The sequence below is a fragment of the Haemaphysalis longicornis genome, unplaced genomic scaffold (genome assembly GCF_048455015.1).
Source record: "Haemaphysalis longicornis isolate Haplotype H1 unplaced genomic scaffold, Haemaphysalis longicornis Haplotype H1 scaffold_1, whole genome shotgun sequence".
In the NCBI taxonomy this organism is placed as follows: Eukaryota; Metazoa; Arthropoda; class Arachnida; order Ixodida; family Ixodidae; genus Haemaphysalis; species Haemaphysalis longicornis.
Window position 1 is genome coordinate 465060878 of NW_027526203.1, and position 24471 is coordinate 465085348.

General features: G+C 48.6%; 1 protein-coding gene across 2 annotated transcripts in view; it reads right to left on the bottom strand.

Moving 5' to 3' along the window:
- LOC144173549 (uncharacterized) overlaps positions 1-24471 on the bottom strand; it is a 189222-nt gene that overhangs the window by 12207 nt on the left and 152544 nt on the right. For both annotated transcript variants that reach the window (XM_077701935.1, XM_077701929.1), the window contains exons 2-3: positions 4964-5230; positions 2486-2605 (exon numbers count right to left, since the gene is read on the bottom strand). In XM_077701935.1, the coding sequence (XP_077558061.1) occupies positions 2486-2605; positions 4964-5208 (365 nt within the window). In that variant the 5' untranslated portion in view covers positions 5209-5230. The remainder of the gene's footprint in view (positions 1-2485; positions 2606-4963; positions 5231-24471) is intronic.

Sequence of the window (24471 nt, forward strand, 5' to 3'; positions counted from 1 at the left end):
ACAATAAAATACTGACAGTAAATGAATACAAATATCCTAGAAGACGTACTAATACATTAAAGTACTTATTTTATAAATCAGGAATACTATTTTAACAATAAGAAGAAACACCCTAATAACAATCAGGAGTACTATTTTAACAATCAGTAGAAACACCCTAAAATCAAGGATAATCAAACATAAGGCCGTATGAAGGTACGACAAATACTCAGCCCGTGGTACGAAATATTTGAAAAGGTGTACTTACACATTTTTATACTTTTCTTTTGAGTGACAGAGCTAGCTTACTTTTGATTGTTTTGGAGAGCTTGCCGAGTGCTCCCCAGCCCATACCTATCCTGCGCCGGGTTCCTCTCTCGTGGTTGCGGTCAGCACTAACCATCTGTCCAGGGTAGTTATATTCTTTTACTTCTTGCGTTTCGTTTCCTAAGCTGAAGAGGATCTTTTTGGCGTGTTTATCATTGTTACTTTAGATTTATTCATATGTATTTTTAGCGCTATGGCATGCTTTCTGATTGCAGTTCCTCAAGCATTGTTTGCAGGTGTTCTGTAGGCTCACTCAGCAAGACTATGTCGTCCGCAAACCTCAAATGGCTCAAGTATTGCTCATTTATCCTTAATCCTATGTTTTCCCAGTCAAGCTTTCTAAATACCCCCCCCCCCCCCCCCCCCAGACGTGCTGTGAATAATTTTGGCGAGATGGTATCTCCCCGTCTTACTCCCTTTCAGGTCGGGAATTTATCTATCCTGCCCGTGCGGTCCTTATATATATATATATATATATATATATATATATATATATATATCTTCTAGAAGTCTTATGCACGTTTCCTCTATTCCCTGGTCTTTTAGCGCATCTATCACGGCAGCGGTGAGTACGGAATCAAACGCTTTCTTACAGTCTATAAATGCCATGTAAAGAGGTTTAGTGCATTCTGCGGATTTTGCTATCACTTGATTGACAATATGGATGCGATCCATGGTTGAGTACCCTTTCCTAAACCCAGCCTTCTCTCTGGGTTGTTGGAAATCCAGGATGGCACCTATGCGGCGAACTATAACTTTGGTAAACAACTTGTAAACAACTGAAAGGAAGCTGATGGGGCCGTAATTTTTGAGGTCCTTGGTACCTCAAGAATTAAAGACTTGAGTACTCTGCAGTACTCTGCTTGAAACGCAAATTACTACAGAGTACTCTGCGTTTCAAGCAGAGTACTTCGTTTGAAACGCAGTACTCTTCTTAAAATGGGACTCCTTAACCAAAAAGTGGTAAATATATTTCTTGGGCCTGCTGCTACAGCCAGAGCCAAAGTTAGAACGTTATTTTTTGAGCTAAATGTACTAGTGGACACGATGGCAATGTGACACATGCCACTTCCCTGAAGCAAAGCGGAAGCTTACATTATTATAATGAATTGCCACGGGCTGAACCACGCAATAAAATACAATTAACAGTTCAATCAATTGGCTTCGGCGTCCCATTAATATGCTGATGAAAGAGTTGGCCTACAAAGAAAAACGAAGTGGGAAGCCGCAAATCGATGAGGAGCAACTCGGATTCTTTAATGTGCGCCGAAATCTTGTGTACACAAGCATTTCCGCGGCTCAGGCACGTCTACTGGGAACAAAGCTTGCAGGAACACAAGCAATAACGCGGAGACATTTTTTTTAGGTTTTTCAAACACTGGTGCGTTTTGTTCCTCCAATCTTTCTTGTCTCCTCCACATTCCTTTTCCCAAATAAACGGTAAGCATGAAACCACGGGAATTTCTGGTTAACCCCCCTACGGGGCAGAACTGGTTGTCTACCCAAGGGGATGTTAAGTGTCATGGTGTAGTTAATTATGAAACAACGTGTTTCAACGCAACAGCACTTGATTAGAACCCACATTTCTTTGTCTGTTATTTTTATTCCACACGGCGTCTTTTCTGCGTAGTTCTCATGGTGGTGTGAATGTCTTCGCCAATGCCTCGGTAATGGGAATGGCATATTAATGAACGTCCAAGCAAACTAGAATGGTCACAGAACTCATAGCAGCATCTACAAGAGTTGCTTGCTAGCTGAAAAAAAGTACGTATTTGGTAAGCAACTATGCAATTGTTATCAACAATGCAATGCAACGATGCAAAAACTTGTTTGAAAAAATGAAAAAAAAGGAAACATTGATGGGCTTGAGAAGTGCTTGTCCTGTCGCTTTTTTACAACACTGTTTGTCGCTCTCCCACTAACAAGTTTGTAATGTAGAGAGGTGTTTCTTTTTTTTTTTTCCTATAGGAAAAAAAAAAAAGAAACACCAGCTGCAAGAAACACTTGTCCCTGTTGCAAGAAACCCCTGTTGCAAACACTTGTTGCAAGAAACACCTCTTGCAAGCAACCCTTTCAAGGGAACTACGCGTTGGAATTTTCCCGCGGCTTACAACCCTCAATTTTCGGACCCCTCCCGAGGGGGCAATGCGAGAGTACTTGTTACACTCGGTGTGCTTACTTGAAATCCATTGGATCAAAGTCGTCGTTCTCCAGCAGAAACGAAGACGCATCTGGATCGGACCGTTTGCCAAACCCTCTTGCTGTCGATATCTTCATGTTGCGAAAGCCCTTCTTGATTCTGCGAAAAAGGGGGACAAGTTTCGGATGAGCGGCAGAAAATACGTTCGCAGCGCTTGGCCTGCGTCCCTGTAGTAGTCGTGCCTAACAGCGCGTACTCTCCGTTAAATCGACGGTTGATTTTTAGTGCGGAGCACTTTGGCGGCCGCTGCTGTGGTTTGGCGGCGGCGGCGACGGCGTTGGTACTGAGCGAGCGAAGACAGAAAGAAAAGGGCAGAGGAAATTGTGGCGAAACTGTGAGGGGGAGGGCAGCATTCTGAGCCCGCACGAGACGCTCGTCGGACCGTCTTGGGATAGTCTGAGGGGGAGGACGGCACGCTCTGCTATGACGTCATCTCACTCACACTTTCACCATACGCTCCTCCTCCGTTTGTGGCTCATCCGAACCACGTGACAATTGCGCGGGAGGTTCAAGCACGACGTGGAACAACATTCTCGACGGCAGTGACGCGCTGCGGCATAACGGCAGAGTAGCGCGCGCCGCCGTGCGCTCGCTGATCATGCGATCACTTTCTGAGACGCAGCAGATATGCGCCGTGACCGGGAAGACGGCAGCTCGCGGAGCGCACAAATTTCGCGTTAGGGAGTACAGTAATCACCAGTGATTTTTTTGCTGGTGCTCTCAAGGTGCAGTGGTTGACTACAACAATCATCAGCATGTTGTTGGCATAGCGAAAACAATTTTTTCCGGTCACTACGAAGCACACTTCCATTTATCGGCCGAATCCACCCTTTGCCCCGTATGTTCTAGACATCTTTTTACATATCGTCTCCTGCCTTCCTCAATTGCTTAGATAGTTCCTCGATATCTACTCTGTCAATCATGAGGCCCATCTTCCGCATCAGGTGGTTTGTCCGCCTGAGCTCATTGTTTTTAGTATTTTAAAAAGACCCCAAGTTTTTCTCCTCATTACATGATTATTTTTTTAAGCATGGCACTTAAAGCTTCCACCCCCCCCCCCCCCCCCTCCGGAATTTTGCGACGACCTAAGTATTCTTTGGAAGTGCTTCGTAACACTGCATAATGGCGCCCATCAGTGAACGGCAAGAGCATCTTCCCCGTTAAGTGACTGGTGTAAGGTGCTTATCGCCTAATGGCGCTTTTCGAATGCACCCCATCGCCGTGTAATTCTGCTTTTGTTGTTGCGCTTTCAGTAGGCGCTGAGTACTTGTCCAAGATAATTATAATAATCTACCGCTTTATTATTGCATTCCATTCGCATATTTACGGATTAAGGGGCCAGCGCCCGACACAGAGCCGTAACATAAAAGAGGCTACAGTGAACTAGAACGAGGCTTATATAAAGCCTGATCTCCCCTTCCTGCAAAACGGCCCTAGCGAAAGGGGTTCCGTTCTTCCCAAGACCGGTTACGCGGAACAGCGGCCGAATTCTTACCAGACGCGACTTTTTTCCCAGGACGCAAGTTTGAATGAATGAATTTGAATGACGTGACAACACGGAGCGAAGAAAACAGGCGCCTCGGCCGCGCTTAGTTCCAGCTACCCCAGATCCGTAGAAGATCATAACGAATTACGCAATGCATTGGATTCAGTTTCATGGTGATGTACCACAACTAAATCACGCGTTGTACGGAAGGAAGGCCAAAAACTTAGCGCCTAATCACGAAGAAATGTTCGGGCTGCAACTTGCGGTTTTAGCAAATACAAAAAACAAAACAAAATAAAATAAAGTTGATTTGAGTTGAGGCAGAAACTTCAGCTCACTTTTGGCGGTTATTCTACATGTCAGCAGATATCAATTTTCAAACCAAGTTTCTGTCCAGTTCCAATGACTGCAGTTTTCAACTATATTAACTCCAAAGCATTGCGCGTTAACATTATTCTGCTGTACTTTTACCCTTGTGTGTCGGTTAGTTCATTTCGGTATTCGTTAGAAAATTAAAATGAGCTCTCAAAGTGTGCAGTGAAAAGCAGCTACAGGACACAGCATTTGTCGCATCGATTGCAGCGCCGGCACGCACTGCCAGGTGGTCGATGGAAACGTCCTGAACGCGCGTGTAAGAGCACAGTCACAAGGAAACGCTTTTAGAGCAGCCCAGTCAGCTCGCGACGAAGGGAATGGCGGCTGCTGACACGTGGTGCCGCGGTGTACAGGTCAGTCGAGGCGTGCTATCGCTCTACACGAGCGGACGTTCACTGCGCTCGGGCGCAACAGACGTGGGTGTCGGGAAACTCCCAGATGTCTCCAAAGGGAGCTAGTGCCCACGCAGAGCCACCCTAACGCAGTTCGCAAGAACCGCTATTTTCCCCAAAACTACAGGCCATCCAGGCGTACAGGTTGTGAGCTATGCGTTTCATGCGTTCATCGTCATCATGGCAACATGTGGGCCGGCTTACACGGGGGGCGGCTGCGGCGCGGAGCCCCTGTGCAGTGCCATGTGGTGGCCGAGGAAGGCCGCGATGGCCGGCAGCGTGCCGCGCTTGCCGAAGCCCCTGGCCGTCGAGAGGCGCAGCTGCTGGAAGCCCCGGTGCTGGCGCTCGCCACCCGCGGGGCCCTCGTCGGCCTGACCGCTCGCGTGGCCGCAGCCCGCCAGCGCTGACAGCAGCAGGAGCAGCAGGCCGGCTCGTCCCAGCGCCGCCATGGTCGCCTGCTCGTTGAACGCTCTGCGCAGTGACCACAAAAGGACGCCCTTGATTCCAGCGCGCCCGAAGCGCCCTGTGCCACGCGCACTGTCTCCGACGGGACAGTTTGTGCAGTCGCAGACGGTAGCCTGAAATATACTAAGCATTCGAGCGGCAGTAAATTGGCCGTGTTTCTGCTTGTTTCATTGCAAATGACACAACCTTTCTGCCGCTTCCACAAAACTCGCCTGGCGTCCACAAAACTCGCCTGTTCCTTAAAAGCTGTAGACCCATGTGCGTCCGAGTGACCCGGTTTCCGACGCGGCTAACCTGATCCGAGACCGCCACGCGCGGCCGTCTTGACGAATTCGAGACAAATGCTGCGCGGGCGCCTGCGGTGCGTCTTCGGGAAGAAACGCGCGAATAAATGCAGCCTGCCTCCCTCACGTTTCCCGCACTCAGCTTCAGAAATGACGTTACCGGTGCCCGGAGCGGGAAATGCGTACGCAAACGCTTTGCTTTCCACTCGCGTGTTTCACCCTCAATTCGGCCGCCACATTTCGCACATTGCGAGAACTCAGGTTTAGTTTCACCTTGTTTCCCCAGTGGGCACCAGAGGCCACGACACTGGAACGCCCGCTTCGCTGTGTGCCACGAGTAGCATGAAATAGTTTTGAAAAAAGAAAAACTGTGCGCGATTCAGTCTGTGCGATGCTGCCTCTGTGCATTCAGTGGTGCACTGTTCTGCTTCCAGTACCACCCGAGGCACGATGGCGTTCAACAAAAGATCCTGCCATTCCTCTGAACGACTCAGGGTCATCTGCCGTGCACGGCTTAATCGATTGTGCTCCCGTTTTCCGCGCTACACATGTGCACTCGGTTCCCATCAGTGACTAAGCAGAAATTTCTAACCTGGGCTTCAATTTTTTTATATTTCGGGGGTGATTTGGGCAACAGACGTAGAGCCGGACAGACACAGCAAAATCTCGGCGTTCGCCTAGCAAAAGTAAGACTATTGTCTTTAAGGAAAGAGTTCGAAAAATGGTTCAATGAATGGCTGATTTCTCGAATGTGCCTAAATTTGCTGTGTCTAGATTACTGGGCGACTTAGAAATAGGTCGAATCGTAACTGGCGTATCTTCTACGTGATGAACACAATAAGGTGCCGCAATTGTTTAGGGAAATAAATAATGTTAAATACAGGAAATAAAATGAACTGGAGAATTGTCTATTTCAATTCTTTTTTCTTCGTTGCCATCATTACAATTACAGTTATGAATGTTTTTCTTCCTTAAAAACAGTTTTTTGTCTGCAACACTTGGCCGAGGAGCTGAAGGGAAGGCACTCATGTATGTTAAATTCATCTGACCCCAAAGTAAACCTAAATACTCATGTAACGACCTCGCCCACGATTGCGGCCTAGACCGATGTTTTAGAATATGTGACTATTGTTGGAAGACCCCATGGCACGCACAGATTGACCTGGAGTCCTGGTCACGAGGGATTGGCGGGGAACGAAGCGGTTAACAGCACTGCCCGAGAATTGACGGACCGGGCACGCCACTTTTCTCCCCACTTCCCAACGGCTATGGGGAAAGACTGGAAGCACTCAGAACAGCCAGGGCACTCTATCCGCCCCCTCACAAAAAGCTAAACGCAATGGAAGCCACCTCCTGGAGACAGATTCAAACGAATACTTATCCAAACCTCCACATGTGTAGCCTCATTTAACCAGGAAAATACCGACCAGCAGCACTCCCACACTATACCACATCACCTGGGAGTGCAGCAGCAGTTGGCGTGAAGACACAACACCAGAGAAAAAACTTGAGCTATGGGAGGCAGCCCTGGCCAGCTAGAGCCTGGAAGACCAGCTGCATCTGGTCAACCTTGCCCGGGAGAAGGCCAGACTCAGTGGGGTCCTGGACTAGGGACCCCACCCATCAGCGACACCAAAAGTCTTGTTTTTCAATAAAAGTTTGTTCCTCCTCCTCTCCTTGCTGTATTGATGAGTTCATCTGGAATATGTCTGGTGTGGAAACATTATTAGCCTACCTCCACCGATATCGCCAGCATGAGAAATCGTTCACTCTGTGAAGCCTCCCGTATATCCCAGTTTATGTGGTCCCTTGCGCAAAAGAAATTGATACGAAGCAGAGGGAGGGCCCGATGGGGTATGTATCGACGGCCCGACGTTAGGGCTAACAGCACGCATTGAGGCCCGACGTCGTCAACCGGTGCCCAGAGATAGACGTAAAATGAGTAGTGTTGCTTGGCAAGCTATGAGGCTCAATCTAAACTTTACCTAACGTTACGCCTTAACATAGGACGCTACGCCTAACGTCAAGGTTTCATGTCTAACTTCGTCTACGGGTACCCTTTGGGAAAAGTACCCATTGTACTCATTGCACGTCAAAATGTGGGCATCTGTCGACGTCTTAACGATCTCCAAGCGAGGCCTTACGCCGAAGCTCTATCGCAAGCACGAAAGTTGCTGCTGTTTAGTTCACTCACAAGAAAGCGATTTTGGCACCGACAATGCAAAACACTTCCAGTTTCCAATCAAGCCTTACAAACTGATAAAAATTACGGGGAGTGCTAAGAGCCTTATGAAAATGTGAAGGCGATATGTCTATTTGAACCTCCTGTAGATCTGCTGTTGAACTTTCTGTTGAACTTTGTGGCCGCGCTCGCCACAACTTCCCCATCCCCCTGGACAGCTCTCTCCGAAGCTTGTTCCGCTCGCTCGCCATCGTCACGAGCCTCCTGTTCACACCCGTCGGTACCTTCACATTTCAAGGCGGCATCATAATTTGGCAGTGGAACTGTCGAGGATACCGCTGAAAGAGGGGCATCCTTAAACAGGCCAATCTTTTAGGTTCCATCTCTGACGATACAAGAAGTTGGCGCAGTAGCCAAATTAACCAGCTACAAAACTTCAATGCCTAAGCCCCGAAATCCAACTGCAACCCCCATTTTTACGCGCCGTAATGTGATAGCACAACAACCCCACGTAGACAATACGAGGAGGATCACACATTAATCAAACTTGTCACAGGTGTAAAGCAGTGCACCAGCCTATTTGTTCTAAATATATACAGCAGCCCGAGGGAAATGACTCTGGCCATTTCTTTCCCTAATCCATGGAGCTCTGCATACAGCGAAAAAGCAACTTATAGTCATCCTCGGCGATTTTAACGCACATCACCCCGCTTGGGGCCACACAGAAAGGGCGCCGGATCTGGGAAGCTGCACAAAGTGAACACCTCACATTACATACCAACCACCTGTATCCCACGCGCCAGGGAAACAGCGCCGGTGCAGATACAACACATTGCCTAACATTCACCAAAAACATAACAATACAGGTTAGATGGGTTAAAAATGGACAATTGACTGCGGCAGTTACCATAGGTTCATCCAACTCGAGGTACCCGCATGCCTAAAATCTGCCCAAAAAGTGACAGCACGTTCATCGACTGGGACCTCTTTCGCAAACCAACACAGGGCAGTACATATACAATAGACAAACTCTCAGAATTGGAGGAAGAGGTACACAACAGGGTCGCAAAAGCCATAAAAATCATAAAATCAGACGCCAGCCTTCCTCCGCTAGACTCACGTCTGTCCAACCAAATCCCGGCTAGGGACAGAACCCAAAACAGACTGACCCACCACAAAAGCAGCCGCGGCGTACGCAGAGAAATAGCTCACAGTAATCGGGAGATTGAAAATCTCGCATCGTATCTGAAAACTGGCATTCGGTGTGTGATTCCCTAAATCACAACTTCAGCACCAAAAGGACTTGTAATATATTACGTCACCTTCTTTATCCGACATAGACCAAAGAAGCCCACAACCAAACGGAGGCTCTTGTATACGCAACTACCCTGGGACACGATAGACACTAATCACATATTTAGACAAGTGTATACCACAAGGCCCTCCAACAGAACACCCGCCATACGCCCCACACACCAAGGAGGCCACCGCCGCCTTAGATGCATCTTTTACAGAAGCCGAGGTCAATGCTGCCATTTATAAACTAAACACCAGATCAGCCCCTGGCCCTGACCACATTACTAATAAGATTCTTCGGCAGTTGGACGATGCATCCATCTCTGGCATCACAGCCCTTTTTAATGAATGTTGGACCCTGGGTCAAATCCCGGAGAAACAGCGAACGGCCAAGACCATACTCATAGCCAAGCCTGGAAAATCTCCACTCACCGATCATCTCATACCCATCTCCCTTACGTCATGCCTAGAGCATGTTGTTTTGACACGACTCACGGAACACGCCGAAGAGACTCAGCTTTTCCCTCACCACATGCTAAAAATTCGCCCTCGCCTGTCCACTGATTGTAGGGTTTAACGCGCCGACGCAACGCAGGCGATGAGGCGCGCCGTAGTGGAGGGCTCCGGATTAATTTAGACCACCTGGGGATCTTTAACGTGCGCCGAAATCTCGTACACACGGGCGTTTTTGCTTTTCGCCTCCATCAGAAAAGCGGCCGCCGCGGCCGGGAATCGAACCTCGCCTGTCCACTAAGGACGTTATGTTGCAATTACAGCATCACATGTTGGACCTGGAATACGCGACAAGGCATACAACTAAGATTATCTTTGGTTTAAATATTCCCAAAGCTTTCGACACTGTGCGACTCTCGGTCATTCTAGAGATGGTGATCAGGAACGGCTTTAAAAAGTGCATGTACAACCACATTAGATCATTCCTCTCATCTCGTATTCTCAGCCTTCATTTCTGAAACATCCACTCGGAACCCATTGAGCAGGGTGGTCTAGGAACCCCCCGAGGGTCGGTGCTGCCGCCTTTCCTGTTTAACCTCGCCATGAGGGACCTACCAGCCCTCCTGTCGACATACCCTACCTACATCATTCTATCTATGCAGAATGCATCACCCTATGAATGGCTCGAGTCATCATCATAATCATCATCATCACCACCACCAGCCTATCTACGCCCACTGCAGGGCAAAGGCCTCTCTCATTATTCTCCAATTACCCCGGTCCTGTGCTAACTGCGACCAATTTGTCACCGCAAACTTCTTGATCTCATCTGCCCATCTAATTTTCTGCCGCCCCCTGCAACGCTTGCCTTGGGATCCACTCTGCTACCCTTAATGACCAACGGTTATCTTGCCTTCGCATTACAGGCCCTGCCCACGTCCATTTCTTCTTAATTTCTCTAATATGTCCTTAACACGCGTTTGTTCCCTGACCCACTCCGCTCTCTTCTTGTCCCTTAATGTTGCACCAATCATCTTCCGTTCCATTGCCCGCTGAGTCGTTCTCAATTTAAGTTGTATTTCTTTCAAAGCCTTCCTTACTTCTTCTGTCATTACTGGTGGGATGTCTATCTCCTCTGAACTACTTTCACGTTCGGCATTATCCTGGATGTCCCGGCTACTGCACAGATTCTTATAGAACTCCTTGGCTACTGTGACTATTTTATCCCTATTTGTGATGTCATTGCCTTGCTTGTCTTTAAGTGCATACATCTGATTTTCCCCACGCCAAGACGCCTCTTCACTGCTTTCAGGCTACCTCCATTCTTTACAGCGTATTCGATCCTTTCCATATTATACTTCCGTATGTCAGCTGTATTACGCTTATTCATTAACTTCGAAAGCTCCGCTAGTTCTATTCTGCCAGCTGGTGTGGAGATTGTCATGGTTTGCCGTTTCCTAATTAGATCTTTTGTCTCCTGGGAAGGTTTACCAGTATCCTGTCTAGCCATCGTGCCCCCGACTTCTACTGCTAACTCCATGATAATGCGTGTAAGGTTGTCGTTGGCTTCCTGTGTCGTAAGCTCGGCTTCCTCGGTAAGAGCTGAATATCGGTTCTGCAGCGAGATCCTGAATTCTTCTACTTTACGTCTTACTGTTAGCTCATTAATCGGCTTCTTTCGTACTAGCTTGTTGCGATCCCTCCTCAAATCTAGCCTAATTCGAGATCTTACCAGACGGTGGTCACTGCACCTTACCCTTCCGAGCACTTCCACATCCTGCATGACGCCAGGATTTCATCGCATAATATGAAGTCTATTTCATTTTTATGCTCCCCATTCGGGCTCCTCCACGTCCACTTCCGGCTCTCCCGTTTGCAGAAGAAGGTATTCATGATGCGTAGGCTATTCCGTTCTGCAGACTCAACTAGTAGGTCCCCCCTGCTACTTCTACAGCCCAGACTATAGTTCCCGACTGCCTTGTCTCCAGCCTGATTCTTGCCTACTTTAGCATTGAAGTCCCCCATAACTACGGTATACTGTGTTTTTGCTTTAGCCATTGCCGATTCCACATCTTCATAGAGGCGTTCCACTGCTTGGTCGTCGTGGCTGGATGTGGGCGCGTAGCCCTGCACCACCTTCTCTTATTGAGCCTAATTACAAGACCTGCTGCCCTTTCGTTAATGCTATAGTGTTCTTCTATGTTGCCAGATATGCTTTTATTGACTAGAAGTCCCACTCCCAGTTCTCTTCTGTCCTCTAGACCACGGTAACATAGGACGTGTCCATTTCTCAGCACCGTAAAGGCTTCGCCTGCCTTCATAACCTCGCTAAGCCCTATTACATCCCATTTAATGCCCTCTAATTCCTCGAACACCTCGAGACGTGCTTCGCTAGATAAGGTTCGCGCGTTAAACGTCGCCAGGTTCAGATTCCATTGGCGGCCTGTCCGGATCCAGGGATTCTTAGCACCCTCTGCTGCGTCACTGGTCTGACCGCCGCCGTGGTCAGCTGCTTCGCAGCCGCTGGGGACTGAGGGCCGTGGGTTAATTGGCGTATTCATGGGAGGTTGTGGCCGTTACTACACCAGGGTGGCCAATCCTACTCTGGTGAGGGAGTGCATTACCGGCAATGGTCGCCAGGTTAAGGCCGCACCCCAAGCCCCATTCTGCAATTCTATCGATACGCGGATTCTTTAAAAATCCGGTGGGAATTGTCCGGCACCGGGATTCGAACCACGGTCCTTCTGCACGCGAGGCGGATGCTCTACCTCTACGCCACCGCTGCACTTCGGCTCGAGTCTCCGACGGCCAAATACAGGAAGCCCTGCAACAAGCAACCCACGCCGTTGAGGAGTACGTTGCTGTGCGCGGCTTATCGTGTTCCACCCAAAAAGTCGAAGCTTTTTGTCTACAAACCACACAATCAAAACGCATTGATTTTAAAGTAACTCCATCAAGGTCTTGGGCCTCCGCCTAAACGCTAATGGCCGGCATACTGATGCACATAGGGAGATCGAGTAGGAGGTCTATCAAACCACGCGACTCATCTCCAGGATTGCGACAGGGCACAAGGGCATCAAGAAGTCCAACCTCAGTAAGATAGTACAGGTTTTCGTCACCTCGCTCGCCACATATGCCTTGCCTTTACTCACCATGGGAAAGATGGAGGAGGAGAGGGTTTATAGCTTCATCCGTACGGCACAGAAGCGAGCGCTCGTCCTCCTCACCACACATCAACTGAGAACATACTGCACCTCGGGATACACAATACCCTCTCCGTACTTACAGAGGCACAGCTAGAGAGGCTGTCTCGCAGCTCTGCCGGTCGGTGCATCCTGAGGCCTTTGGGCCTCGTACAACAAACACCACGCTATACAGGACTTGTTGCCATTCCACCTCCTCTGAGGGCGGTCATAAGAGTGTCCGCGACGCCTAGGCTAATGCACCCGATCCATAATCGGGAACACCGTGAGTCAATAGCGATGGCCCTCGCCCAACAACACCCACCGGGGTCCCCTGTTGGATACACCGATGCCGCCACATATCAAGACAGGGATGCAGCGGCGCTAGCGCTGGTTGACTCTAAGGGGAACCCCATCGCTACAGCATCTGTAAGCTGCACGTCCTGCAAAGAGGCAGAGGAAATGGTAATCGGTCGAGTCATAGCAAACAGCCGGTCTCCCCGTCTATTGATTGATTGATTGTAGGGTTTAACGCGCCGACGCAACGCAGGCGATGAGGCGCGCCGTAGTGGAGGGCTCCGGATTAATTTTGACCACCTGGGGATCTTTAGCGTGCGCCGAAATCTCGTACACTCGGGCGTTTTTGCTCTTCGCCTCCATCAGAAAAGCGGCCGCCGAGGCCGGGAATCGAACCCGCGACCTCGTGCTCAGCAGCGCAATGGTCTCCCCGTCTAAACATCAACCGATTCTAAATCGGCCTTGTTAAATTTTTTAAACGGCAGAGTGTCATCTAGACAACTGTCTCTGTTTAGTGTTCGCTAGTACGATGATTTCCTTGTCATCTAGAACCATAGAAACCGTGCTGCCAGTGCCCACACCTCATAGCCGGACCTTCCGTATCATTTGGTCACCGGCTCACTCTGTCCTGATAGGAAACGTGAGGGCCAATGGTTCGAGATATGGTTCGCCGAGAGTCTCGCATAGAACCCTGAAGCTAGCGCGCAACCTTTTTATTATAAGGACCGTTTCCATACTTTCGCCGATATCCTCGACCAATTCCGCCAGGATAGCGCCTGTTTTTCACCACCGCATCCATCGCTCAGTCGCAGGCATGCAGTCCTTCTCAGGCAGCTTCAAACTCTACATCTCATGTCCATCATATACCCTGAGGAATATGAGGACGCTTGGCCCTTCGGTTCAGTAGAACGAGCCTCGCTTCACAACATCATTTGGTCATGCCCAGACATACCGGTATTACGTAGAGGGACTCATCCCATCCTTAATAACGTATCATCCTTCCTAGAGGGGGAGGCTGCCATCTCTAGCAGAGCTCCCCTCGTGTAAGAGGCCCATTTGGCTGAAGACACTCAGCTCCCAAAGCATCGGGAGCCGCGTGTCCAGGTGAGTGAGCGAATAGCTCAGTGGCACAATTGCCGCCGGGCAAAATTCAGTTTTTGCTACTACTCAAGACGGCTGGTATCGCACGTGCGGCAGCGGCCTGCCCTCCCCCGGCGTGCAGCTCCACCGCCCTTTCTCAAAGCCCTGCTCTGGCCCTCCCGAGCGGCACTGCTGGTTTCCTTTCCCTGCGAGCGATCCCCTGCTGGCGCTTCTATTTGAAATGGACAGACAATCAATTTTTTATGGAGTGTATAACCTCTAGCTCATATGAAAACCAGCATTTTCGGGTAACCACAAGAAATTTTTAAATGAATTGGCGGAAATAATTCTTGTTTTGCGCTAAACTTTCATAAATCTGACAGATGGCGCCACGTAGTGTCTAAACGCGACACTACCGTACGTATACCTACATCCAATTGGATGTATTATATTTTCGCTCCCCACCCCCAACTCTTATTACCTAATCCATCTCCCCTAGACACCAAAATTCGTAAAACACAACATGGCGTCTATGTATCCCTTGTACTGTCGCGATAAATTGAAGGCAGCGTCTCCTGCCACGCGCGTGGCAGCAGCCACGCCCCCCTGGCAACGGCTGCTGCCACGCGTGACGTCATAATGACGTCATAACATTAATAATTGTCATTATTTTGTGTAGTGCAGTCCGAAGTACACATTTTTTTTTATTTGCAGTACAAAATAACGCACCATTGAACTGCTAAAACTTTTCTAAACAAACAATTTTTGTTCTTGCGGGAGCAGCCGGCGATGCTGCTGCTGCTGCCAGCTGCCGTATCGCGCACATGGAGTCGCGTATCCGAAAGCGTGACGAAGCTCCGATTTTCTCGGGCCGACAACGTAGATAAACCGGAGTTCATATTGTTAGAAGCACTATCTGAAAACGTGAGAAAGTTGCTTGTGATTATGTATTGCGTGGGGACCCAGCCAGCCTTTCCAGACCGCAGCAAAATAGCCGCTCTCGAGTAATGTTGACCTGTGACCGCTTGGTTATGCTTGGTGTACGCCGATGGTACCTGCGTACAGTTTCAGCGTACGTGAGACGACATCGCACAGCCGACTGGCCTCGTTAGAACAAGCTACGTTCCACACAAGAAAAGACACCGTCCGAGCGTAATTCTGTGAACCTTCCGACGCATGTCGGCGCGGCGGCATCTGCTATCAACAGTTTGCACCACGGCAAGTCCAGAATGCTTAAATGGGCGACCTGAAATCGCGGTGTGTGTTCTCGAAATGAAGACAACTTAGCAGCGCCAAAAGATAATCAGAATGTACAGTGCCGAGGACGAAGGGTAGTGGCGGCAACCGTTTTTTACTAGGCACATGTGCGCATTACAATTACAGACAATTGCGCCGAGAATAGGAAAGGTAATCTTTGGTGTCCCCACACATGTACCACGTACGTACCACCACAGTAGATCTCCTCTTCTGAAATATTAGCAAGGAAAACTCGAAAATCGGGAAGTTATTATTTTCTAGTGGGCTAAATTGTAGCTTAAAATTTGTTTTACACCCACGATACGTTTTATGAGCAGAAAAGTTTTGTGAGCATGCGCCACAAGGATCATAATTGCGTGATATTCAGCGCTTAAAAAGATTTCCTAGTAGAAACCAAATATTTCGTAGTAGGATACATGATTCTACAACAGTTTAGGACCTGCGACCTTCAAAAGGTAGACTAGCTAGACGCTTCATCTCATAGCCACTGCACTGGTATAACTTTCACGTCTCACTGTACCGTGGTGTACGCTATGTTGGCCAGACTTGACTGAGTCCCTCATGCAAAGGAAGTTAATTCAGGACACACAACCAGGCGATGGGGTCAGAGAAGAGGCTGTAGAGACGGCAATAGGAAGGGTATACGCTTGGCCGGCCATCATGTCTAATACACCTACATGCACTCCAGCATATGAAAACCTATGGGTTCTGCACAGGCTCAATAAGCAACGTCAAAGAGAATCTTAAGGTATGCCTGGAACGTGAAAGCATCTACGGATTGTTTGTGTAAACAGGTATAAGCAGCGAGCATGCTGCAAATGTAATTGATAGGCAAACGTCAAGGCTATCATGGGGCGAATTTAACAAAAAGAAATGGTGCAAAAGATCCCAATTTCAAACTACATTGATGTTATATGTGCATGCTCTATAAACACAGTCATCAGTATGTTAACTGTACGTAAACACTCAAGTGATATGATCAAACGGAACTAGAGGCCCCACTGCAATCGCCCAGTTATGTTTCTTTGCAGTGGAATAGGTCAGTATCTGTTAGTCGCACAAACAAGATTCTCTGATGGCATGGAGAAATAGCTGGAAAGTGGCTATGGAGCTCCAGCTGCTTTACACATTTTCTGTAATACCAGTTATTTGTTTGAAGTTTGCAATAAAATTGATCTTATTTGTTAGTCTTTTTAATTAATGAACGAAACTTTTCATGGCCGCAAAACAGTGGTCGATAAACAAATGCTCACTTTCTTTGGTGGCTTGTAACGATTCACTAGAATTTCACATGGCCAACCCAAGGAATCCATGGCTCGTACACTGCAGGGTAGTGCTAGTCTCCAAAAACATTTGCCAGGACGACTGGAAACTAGTGCGGCCCACAGGCTCCATAGGTGGAAACCAGTAGCCCACCCACAGTGCCATAAAACAGCTAATGAATGGAGTGAGTCTCTGCTAAATATTAAGCAGGTTCAAAGGGTAGGTTCGCATTGATAGATTTTGTGCCATCGTTCACTGTGCGTAGATTAACTGCACAATAGTCATTTTTGTTATTTCGGACAGTTGAAGGGTTGCCTAAATGTTCTTTAACAAAACAAAAAGTGAAAGCTCTCAGGGATTTTAAAAACATTGTTTAGCCTCTCCAGCAATTGTCCCAGCCTGAAGGAACTCAGCTGATAGTTGGTGCCGACTGTCGTCCTCGCTTGCTAGCTCCCTGACCAAGCACATGAATGCAGTGACTAAGAAAGATGGTGACCAAAGTGAGAAGAGAAGGTGGATCCCGTACAACAGCCCTTGATCATCTAAACACCAGAAAAAAGCGCCGATGACTCACAGGCCACGACTAGGGCGTTAAAATACCTTTTGACATACATTTACAGGGCATTTACAACCTTTTATCAAAAAAATCTTGATTACACACAGTCCCTCCATGGAAGGGGTTTGTTTCTGACAAGGTCGTTGAAATTTGTTATTAGTGACAACATAAACTCATTATTGGTCCCTTTCATTCAGCACACTTACGGGCTTCGTTTTAAAAACCCTGCTGTTTCTATTTCACGTATAAATGAACTGCTTATGCAATATTCTCTTATTTACCTATGTTCGAAGTTAACTGTGTTATACCGTAAAATGTGATGTGCCGAGTGCATGCAGGTGTAACATTCTTCAATGGGACATGCAGAACATGAAGCTCAGTGCTGATAAACTTAAATCAGGGAAAATAAAGCTTCCCATGTTGCTTCTTTATTTTTGTAACTATTCTCTCTACCAAATACCTTGGTGGTAAACTCAACTAAGCTCACCTTTTCCCTAGGCCTTTATAATTGTTTTGCTCTGCAATTATACATTCTCAGCTGGAGCATGCCTGCTGAATTCAGGCCCCAACCACGCTTTACTATTGCTCAATTGCAGCTGTATGAAATGTTGCTCTTTAGGTTTTGCCAATGATTTCCAACAGGCCATTTAATTGGTGTCAGAACCATTTTATACCTTTAATTGCTATTTATAGCAAACAGTATTATATCATTTTTCATAACACATTTTGTTGTAACCTCATTCAATGATTTTGTTACCCCGCCAGCCTGGTTCATAAATCTTTGCGTGAACATGCCCGTCTTGCAGCTAATCTGCATTAACAGACACCACACATTTTGGCTTTCCAGCGTAGCTTTGGTGTCCGCAAAAAGGAATCTTTTTCTTGGCTCCTCTGCAGCGCTTTGTAGAAAAAGATCACTTGCTGGTTTGGCTTTCCCGCAGGGCTCTAGTGCAGTGCAAGAAAGTATCGCGTGCTTATTCCTTTTTTGTTGAGGTTTTAATGCTGTGCATCTTCCAGAAGAACCCTGGCATTTTGTTTAGAAATGGAACTTCACAGCACAAACAGTGCAGAGAAAGTAGAGCTACTCACTTTTTGCATAGACACGGAAGTTTGGCAGATCACTTGTCATTGACAAGCAAGTGTTTGATTTCTGGCTTAAGGTGCAACGCTGGGATAGTTTACTAGCTGGGGGGAAAAAACACAGCACTGATAAACGGTACTGAAGTACTAGGAAAGGTGCCGTGATCAACATGGTTTCCATGTGTTGGCAGCTTTTTGGTCCAGTGTTTTTCATGAATATTTGCCAGGGGGCCTTAACATGGCCTGCTTTTGTGTAACAAAAATGTCAACAGTGAAGCACTTATCAATGCTCACATGCTGCTCATTGATACCAGAGCAAAAGTACGTTCAGCAGTCATTTTATTGTTAAAGCCACCCATGATCCATACACCTTCCAGCTGTACTGCAACTTTCACAAACACCGACAGACATTCACATCTACGCACGTGGCCTTGGCTCCAGTTCTTGCACAAGGAATTAAGAAGTACTCTTGGGAGTGGGCAATGTCACGCTCGACACCAACCATTACCCCGAAGTTGTACTTGACGAACTATTTTTTACGCCTGTTGGCTTAAAGGATTGTTTAAGTGCCCGTTTTGTGGAAGAAAAAGAAACAGCTAATGGGCACACAACACACAACCCGTGAATGTGTTTTCTAGCAGCTGGCTTCTGACGAGACTTGCATCATTGTTGGGACATTTTATAAAGCCCCTTACCACTAAGTAAATTCACTTGAGCAATTTTCCAAAACAGTTTACACAGTGCGGAGTTAAAAAGCAATAGAATGTGAAACGTCCCCTCACAATTGGAAACTCTTCCTGTTCACTACCCCAAAGGCTTTGACAGTAGACGCTTAAGCACGCTTCACCAGTTGCGAATACAAGCATTAGTGTCAAGTTGAACTCCGCAGAGTGCTTGGGATGGGCATATAGATGTCACAGCCACTTGGAATTTGTGCAAAGACTGCAAGCCTCCGAGATAAGCTCTCATCATCATTAGCCCATCCTGCTGAGAGTGAATGAAAGTATTGTGCCTGGTTATGTTCAATTCCAACCAAGCCAAACACAAGAGTAAAGAAGGAACGAGCCTATCAAAATACATACTCAAAGCAGATGCAGGAGGAAGTTCTGTTGCCTAACCAGGTTAGAGGAGGCGAAAGGTACTGGAGCGAAGGAAAGGGAAGTAAGAGCCAAGCAGTAATTTTAAGCCTTGCCTATCATTTCATTAAGACTTCCTAAGTTGAAAGCACAATGGTACTAAGCAACAAATCTGAGCATAGATGAACAATAACTGAATTGTCACTTGTTAACCTTATGCACACCAGACTTTTAAAGGACTATTAGCAGAAGTTCCAAACTTGGCTCACACGGCGATCTTATCGGCTGCACTTCTCCCATGCTTGCACAGTTGGAGCTTGAGCCTCCTTGCACAAGAAGCCAGCCAGTCAGCGAATGGTTTCAGTGGTATCTTGAATAGATATATCTTTGGACGGGCAGTTGGGCTCCACCCACGGAAGTGCAACTGCGCTCCCTGCACGGATTCTGCAGCGCTACGTGCACAGATCGTTTCTGTGGAATAGTCAGGATACATTTCTCGGCGACAGTACTACTGCCCCGGGGGAAAAATTGCAGAAGCTACATGCGAGATCGGATTGCGTTCGATGATGCCGTGCGCTGCCTGACGACACTCGATTCGTGCACACGCTGACACTACGTCGCTCGCTACGGCGCGACGCGATGGAAAATACTGATCCCTACGTTTTATAATTGAGCCACCACTCCAGAATCAGAACACAAGGCTTGACATGGAAGAAGCGAGGCACAAGTAGACAACAAATGCAGGCGCGTAAAGCAAATAGCACGCGAACTGCAAAACAACGTGAAGCTTACAAAATATTAAACGACAACAGTACAGTTCTAGGAGCATGTAAAAAGCGGGGCGAAGCAGCGTGCAGAAAACAATGCGTTAGGCTTACCAAGACGTGCAACAGCAAGTTCACAAAAAATACCCAATCTAAATAATTACAAGCACACCTCCCAACAAGAAAAAAGCGCCGCGAGGCAGCCGCTGTACAGGGAGATAAGGACGTAACGATGCGTCAGGCCTGCCATTCGAACCACGGGCGGAGAACATCGGGACACAAGACGCGAACACCCGGCTGCCGTCGTCAACACAAAAAAGTGGCATGATCAAATGACGTAAATATGACGTTTGTTTTGTGACGTCACAGGAAGTCACGTGATTACTTTAGCTTGACGTCACTTCTGCGTGGCAGCAGCTGTTGCCAGGGGGGCGCAGCTCGTGCCACGCGCGTGGCAGGAGACTTAACCTAAATTGAAATACGAACAACGGAGCGCGTGGCTTTCAGCTTTCAGTACATGAGGCGAATCCTGGCGACGGGCCGCGTATGCGCAGTGCGAACACGTTACGAGAGTTTGTGTCCAACGTTGACTTGGAATCACCGTCGTTCGGCGTGTGAGCGTTTTGGTTTGTCTTCCCACCGCGTTCGGCGCCCTCTTACGCAAGCGTTATCTAAATATGTGGCTGGGATGGGTGAAAACGACGCACGCAGCTAAATTCCTTTATATTTTATTTCGTGCTGAATGCCCAACGCACGATGGAAATACGATGGTCTTTTCATGTCAATGTTGGTCACGAACTCTCTTAGCTTGTTCGCACTGCGCATGCGCGGCCCGTCGCCAGGATTCGCGGCATGTACTGAAAGCCACGCGCTCCGTTGTTTCGCATTTCAATTTATCGCGATAGTACATAAAATACCTGCGTGTTACCAGCACCACCGCCAGTTTCAATGCGTGATTTGAAAACTGCATAAAGGAATAGGAGAGGCTGCGTTTCATCACTGCTTCAGTTGGGGAAAAGTTTTAAATGCCCATTTTCACATCACGTAGAGTTAACAGTTCATTGCAGCCAGAACTGCGTTGCGGCACGGCTCACTGTCACGGTTGCCAGCGTTCGTTCTGGCAGCGTACGTAAGACTGACAGATCTGAAATTCGGCGTTCGAACGTTTTAGGGCCTATCAGGAAAACCGTTTCGCTTCAAGCTTCAAGGTGTGTCAAGTGATGCCCTTTTATTTGGGATAAAGAGATATCCTCCACAAAAATCGGTTGCCTGTTCCTTTAGGGCGAAAGCCTCATTCTGGAAAAACGCGTCGTCTTTGTCGTCGTCGCTGTTGTTGCCCGGTCAAGAAAATGGCCGACACTGTAATTTAAAATATCAGAAGACCCCTCGTCTAACGATGGCGACGGTTGAAACGCGCAGCTTTTCTGAGTGCGAAAATCAAATGGCGGAGTTCCAAACTTCAAGCTGCTGCAATAAAAGTCGAAGTGTCAACAATCAAAGTGTAAACCGCCTGACAGCCAAAGCCCAAGCGTCAACGATCGAAGTGTCAACTGACTGCTAGTAAAAGTCCAAACTCAGACGACAGCAAAGGAAGCCCTCGCGAGAAAGCTGGCTCGTAACCTCTAATTAAGGTGCATACCCATCGCCCTCATTAGGAAACCGTCGTTGACCAAAATTCACACTCGTTAAAATATCCAGAATCCAAACTTCCAAATTCCAAAGACAAACTTCACTTTAACTCATCCGAATTTCAAAGCCAACGTCCGCGCAACAAACCCAAGAAAATATTGAGCGCCCCGAATGTGATGATGGTGCAATTGGATAAACATGGGCTTCATAACACGAGGGACTCAGGTTCGATTCCGACAACGGGAAGCGTTTTTTCTTGTTTATTCATCATCATCACCACCACTGTATGCCCGCCCATCGTCTAAGGTTGGCTTTCCTGCTGTGCGTTTCGGTTACGACGCCGCCATTGGTAGGGATTTTGCTTTACCAACTGTGCTATGTCCATACGTTGCCAGCGCAGAAGTCTTGTTCCTTTCTTCATGGCACATATAGAATTGGGGGATTGACCAGGAATAGGGTGCTTTGGAGGGCAATGTGCGGCTTAAAAAATTTCACAAAACTATGAATTGCAAGCGTAAAAGTTGTAGAACAGTGAGAGCCCCGTGACACCTAACCGTTATGAACAGGTGCACACACCCCCGAAAAATTAAATTAGAGAGAAAGACCCTAACACCTCCTTCTTCGCCCACATAGGTACGCCACTGCGTGCATTAAGGTGACGGCAATGAAATACATCGTTCCCATCGTAAACGAAAATTTATTAAACACCAAACACACCAGTATCATTGTAAAAGAATTAACAAGAAGGTACTGCCGAATTACAAACATCATATCGGCCGGCAGAGGCAATTCCCAATAAATTAAAAGATGAGAAAAGATTTCGATAAATTTCTAAGGTCAGTCCAACGTACACTAGGCTGCCATCAAAGGCGCTTCAATCCCTCCCATATACCACGAACGCCGCCAGATCACGGGGACAACGTCCTGCGCTGGCCCAGGTTCAACGCCTTCAGCTGCCCGCTGGTCGGAGGACGAGCTCGAGCTGAACGCTGCGAAGAATGTGAGGAGCAGCGTGCAGCACACGGGCGGGCGTCGTGCGGCTCCCAGGTGCAAGTGAAGGTGAACTTGGAGCGGCTCACCGAGACGGGAACGCCGGAAGACGCCTGGGGCCCGCAGCCTCACGTCGGCCAGCGAGGTTAGGTGAAGCTGAATTCGAAGCGCAGCACCCAGGAGGAAGCGCGGGAGTGCGCCCGGATCTCGGAGGCGTGTCTCGGTATGCCCTCAGTGTAAGCCCATCCTGCCGGGGACATGGCGGAGGCTGATGGCGATCTGGTGGCGGTACACCCTGCTTGCCCGTCGGTATTGGCTCGAGCTCCCTCTCGAACTCTGGTCGTGTTCCCCGGCAAACGCAGTGGCGTCTTGTCCAGCCGGGGCGGCAGGAACACGGCCATGCCGCCGACGTCACCGTACTTTCCCCAGCAAGCCACCTTAGCCAGGGCGCTCCATCGCTGCTGCGGGCTGAGCGCGATGGCCACGGTGAAGAGCGCCGTAGAGTGGCGGTGATGAGCGGCAGCGCTCGCCTGGAGCTGTGTGGGGTCCGATGGAACAGCCGCGGCCAAGATGCCTGGCTGGCGTTCCACAAGCAGATCAGAGCGGCCAAAACAGTGGCTGCGGTTGGCAAAGCCTACTTTTGCGTTCCGCTTGTACGCGAGACATTTGAACTGCGAGCTCGGTGAAACAGCCCTCCTTGCTTGCCGTTGAGAAGAGAAAATGGCCTTTCCAGAACGGCCTATACGTAGCTCGCGCTCGCGTGGCTGACGGCGCCGAACGTATGCAGATGGACGATGCAGAAGCTCGCGCAACGTGCATGCGCTAGCGTATGTGTGAGTGGGCGCAGGATAGAATAAGTGGCGAAAGGGAAAGAGCTCCGACCTTCGTGGGAGCGCGGGAACGGCCAACACTTGCGTCGAGGACATCCAATGGTCGAGCAGCAGGTTGCATAGCGCGAAACGAGTGTCTTGTCCTGGCGGCTTTGTCGTCTGCTACTGTCACCGACTCTAGCAAGAGGTCGCTTGCGCTCGCATCCATCGTGGTGGCTTTAGCCATAATGTTGTTGTGTTTGAGGGCGTAGTAGCTGTGACCATCGAAGATATTTGCCCGTCGAACGAATGTCCTTCCGCAGACCACGGCTGGCGAAGTAAGTTAGTATTTACGGTAGTGAATGAATCGCCTCCTCAACTGGCTTTTACGGCGGATAAGGCGGATCCTCAGACCCTCCGCCGCACAAGTACCCCACCCCTCCACGTCCGTTTTCCCCCAATTTTATCGCGGTCAAGCTATGCAATGGAGACGTTCCCAGAATTCACTAATGCGTTCGTTTCTTCTACAGCTGCATATAAGTGTGTTCTTGCATGACAGCCTACAGCAGCGCCCTTTTTTTCACCCCAACACGAGTTGCGGAGGCAGCGGGTGTGGAAAGCCTGTTTAACCCGGGGGAGTAGAAGCACTGGCGTCCTAATGGGGAGGGTGAGGGGTAGTAAACGTGTTAATAATGAGCATTTGGTGCAAGATGGCAGGTGCACCAGCCCTGTGGGTGGCGTCCTTGGTGCCCTAGCCCTGGCTGGCACTAAGGCTCTTGCGTCAACTTCCTGTTGCGTCTCAAGGTACGAGCGTGTCAGCCGGTCCACCCACTGCTTGTAGGTAGTGCTGTGTATGGGCGACTAAGACGAGGATTGCTGGCACTCGGCCAGTTAGTTTGCAGCCTTCGTAGCATATATTGGCTTCGCGCCGAGTGAGGCCCAGGGTGAGAGGGAGGATAATTTCGCTGGCTGAGGCGAAAGTGGTTCAAGAGATCAGGAAAAGTGAGTGGGGTGTCTAGGCGAGGAGGACGCTGAACGTAAACGGCCTG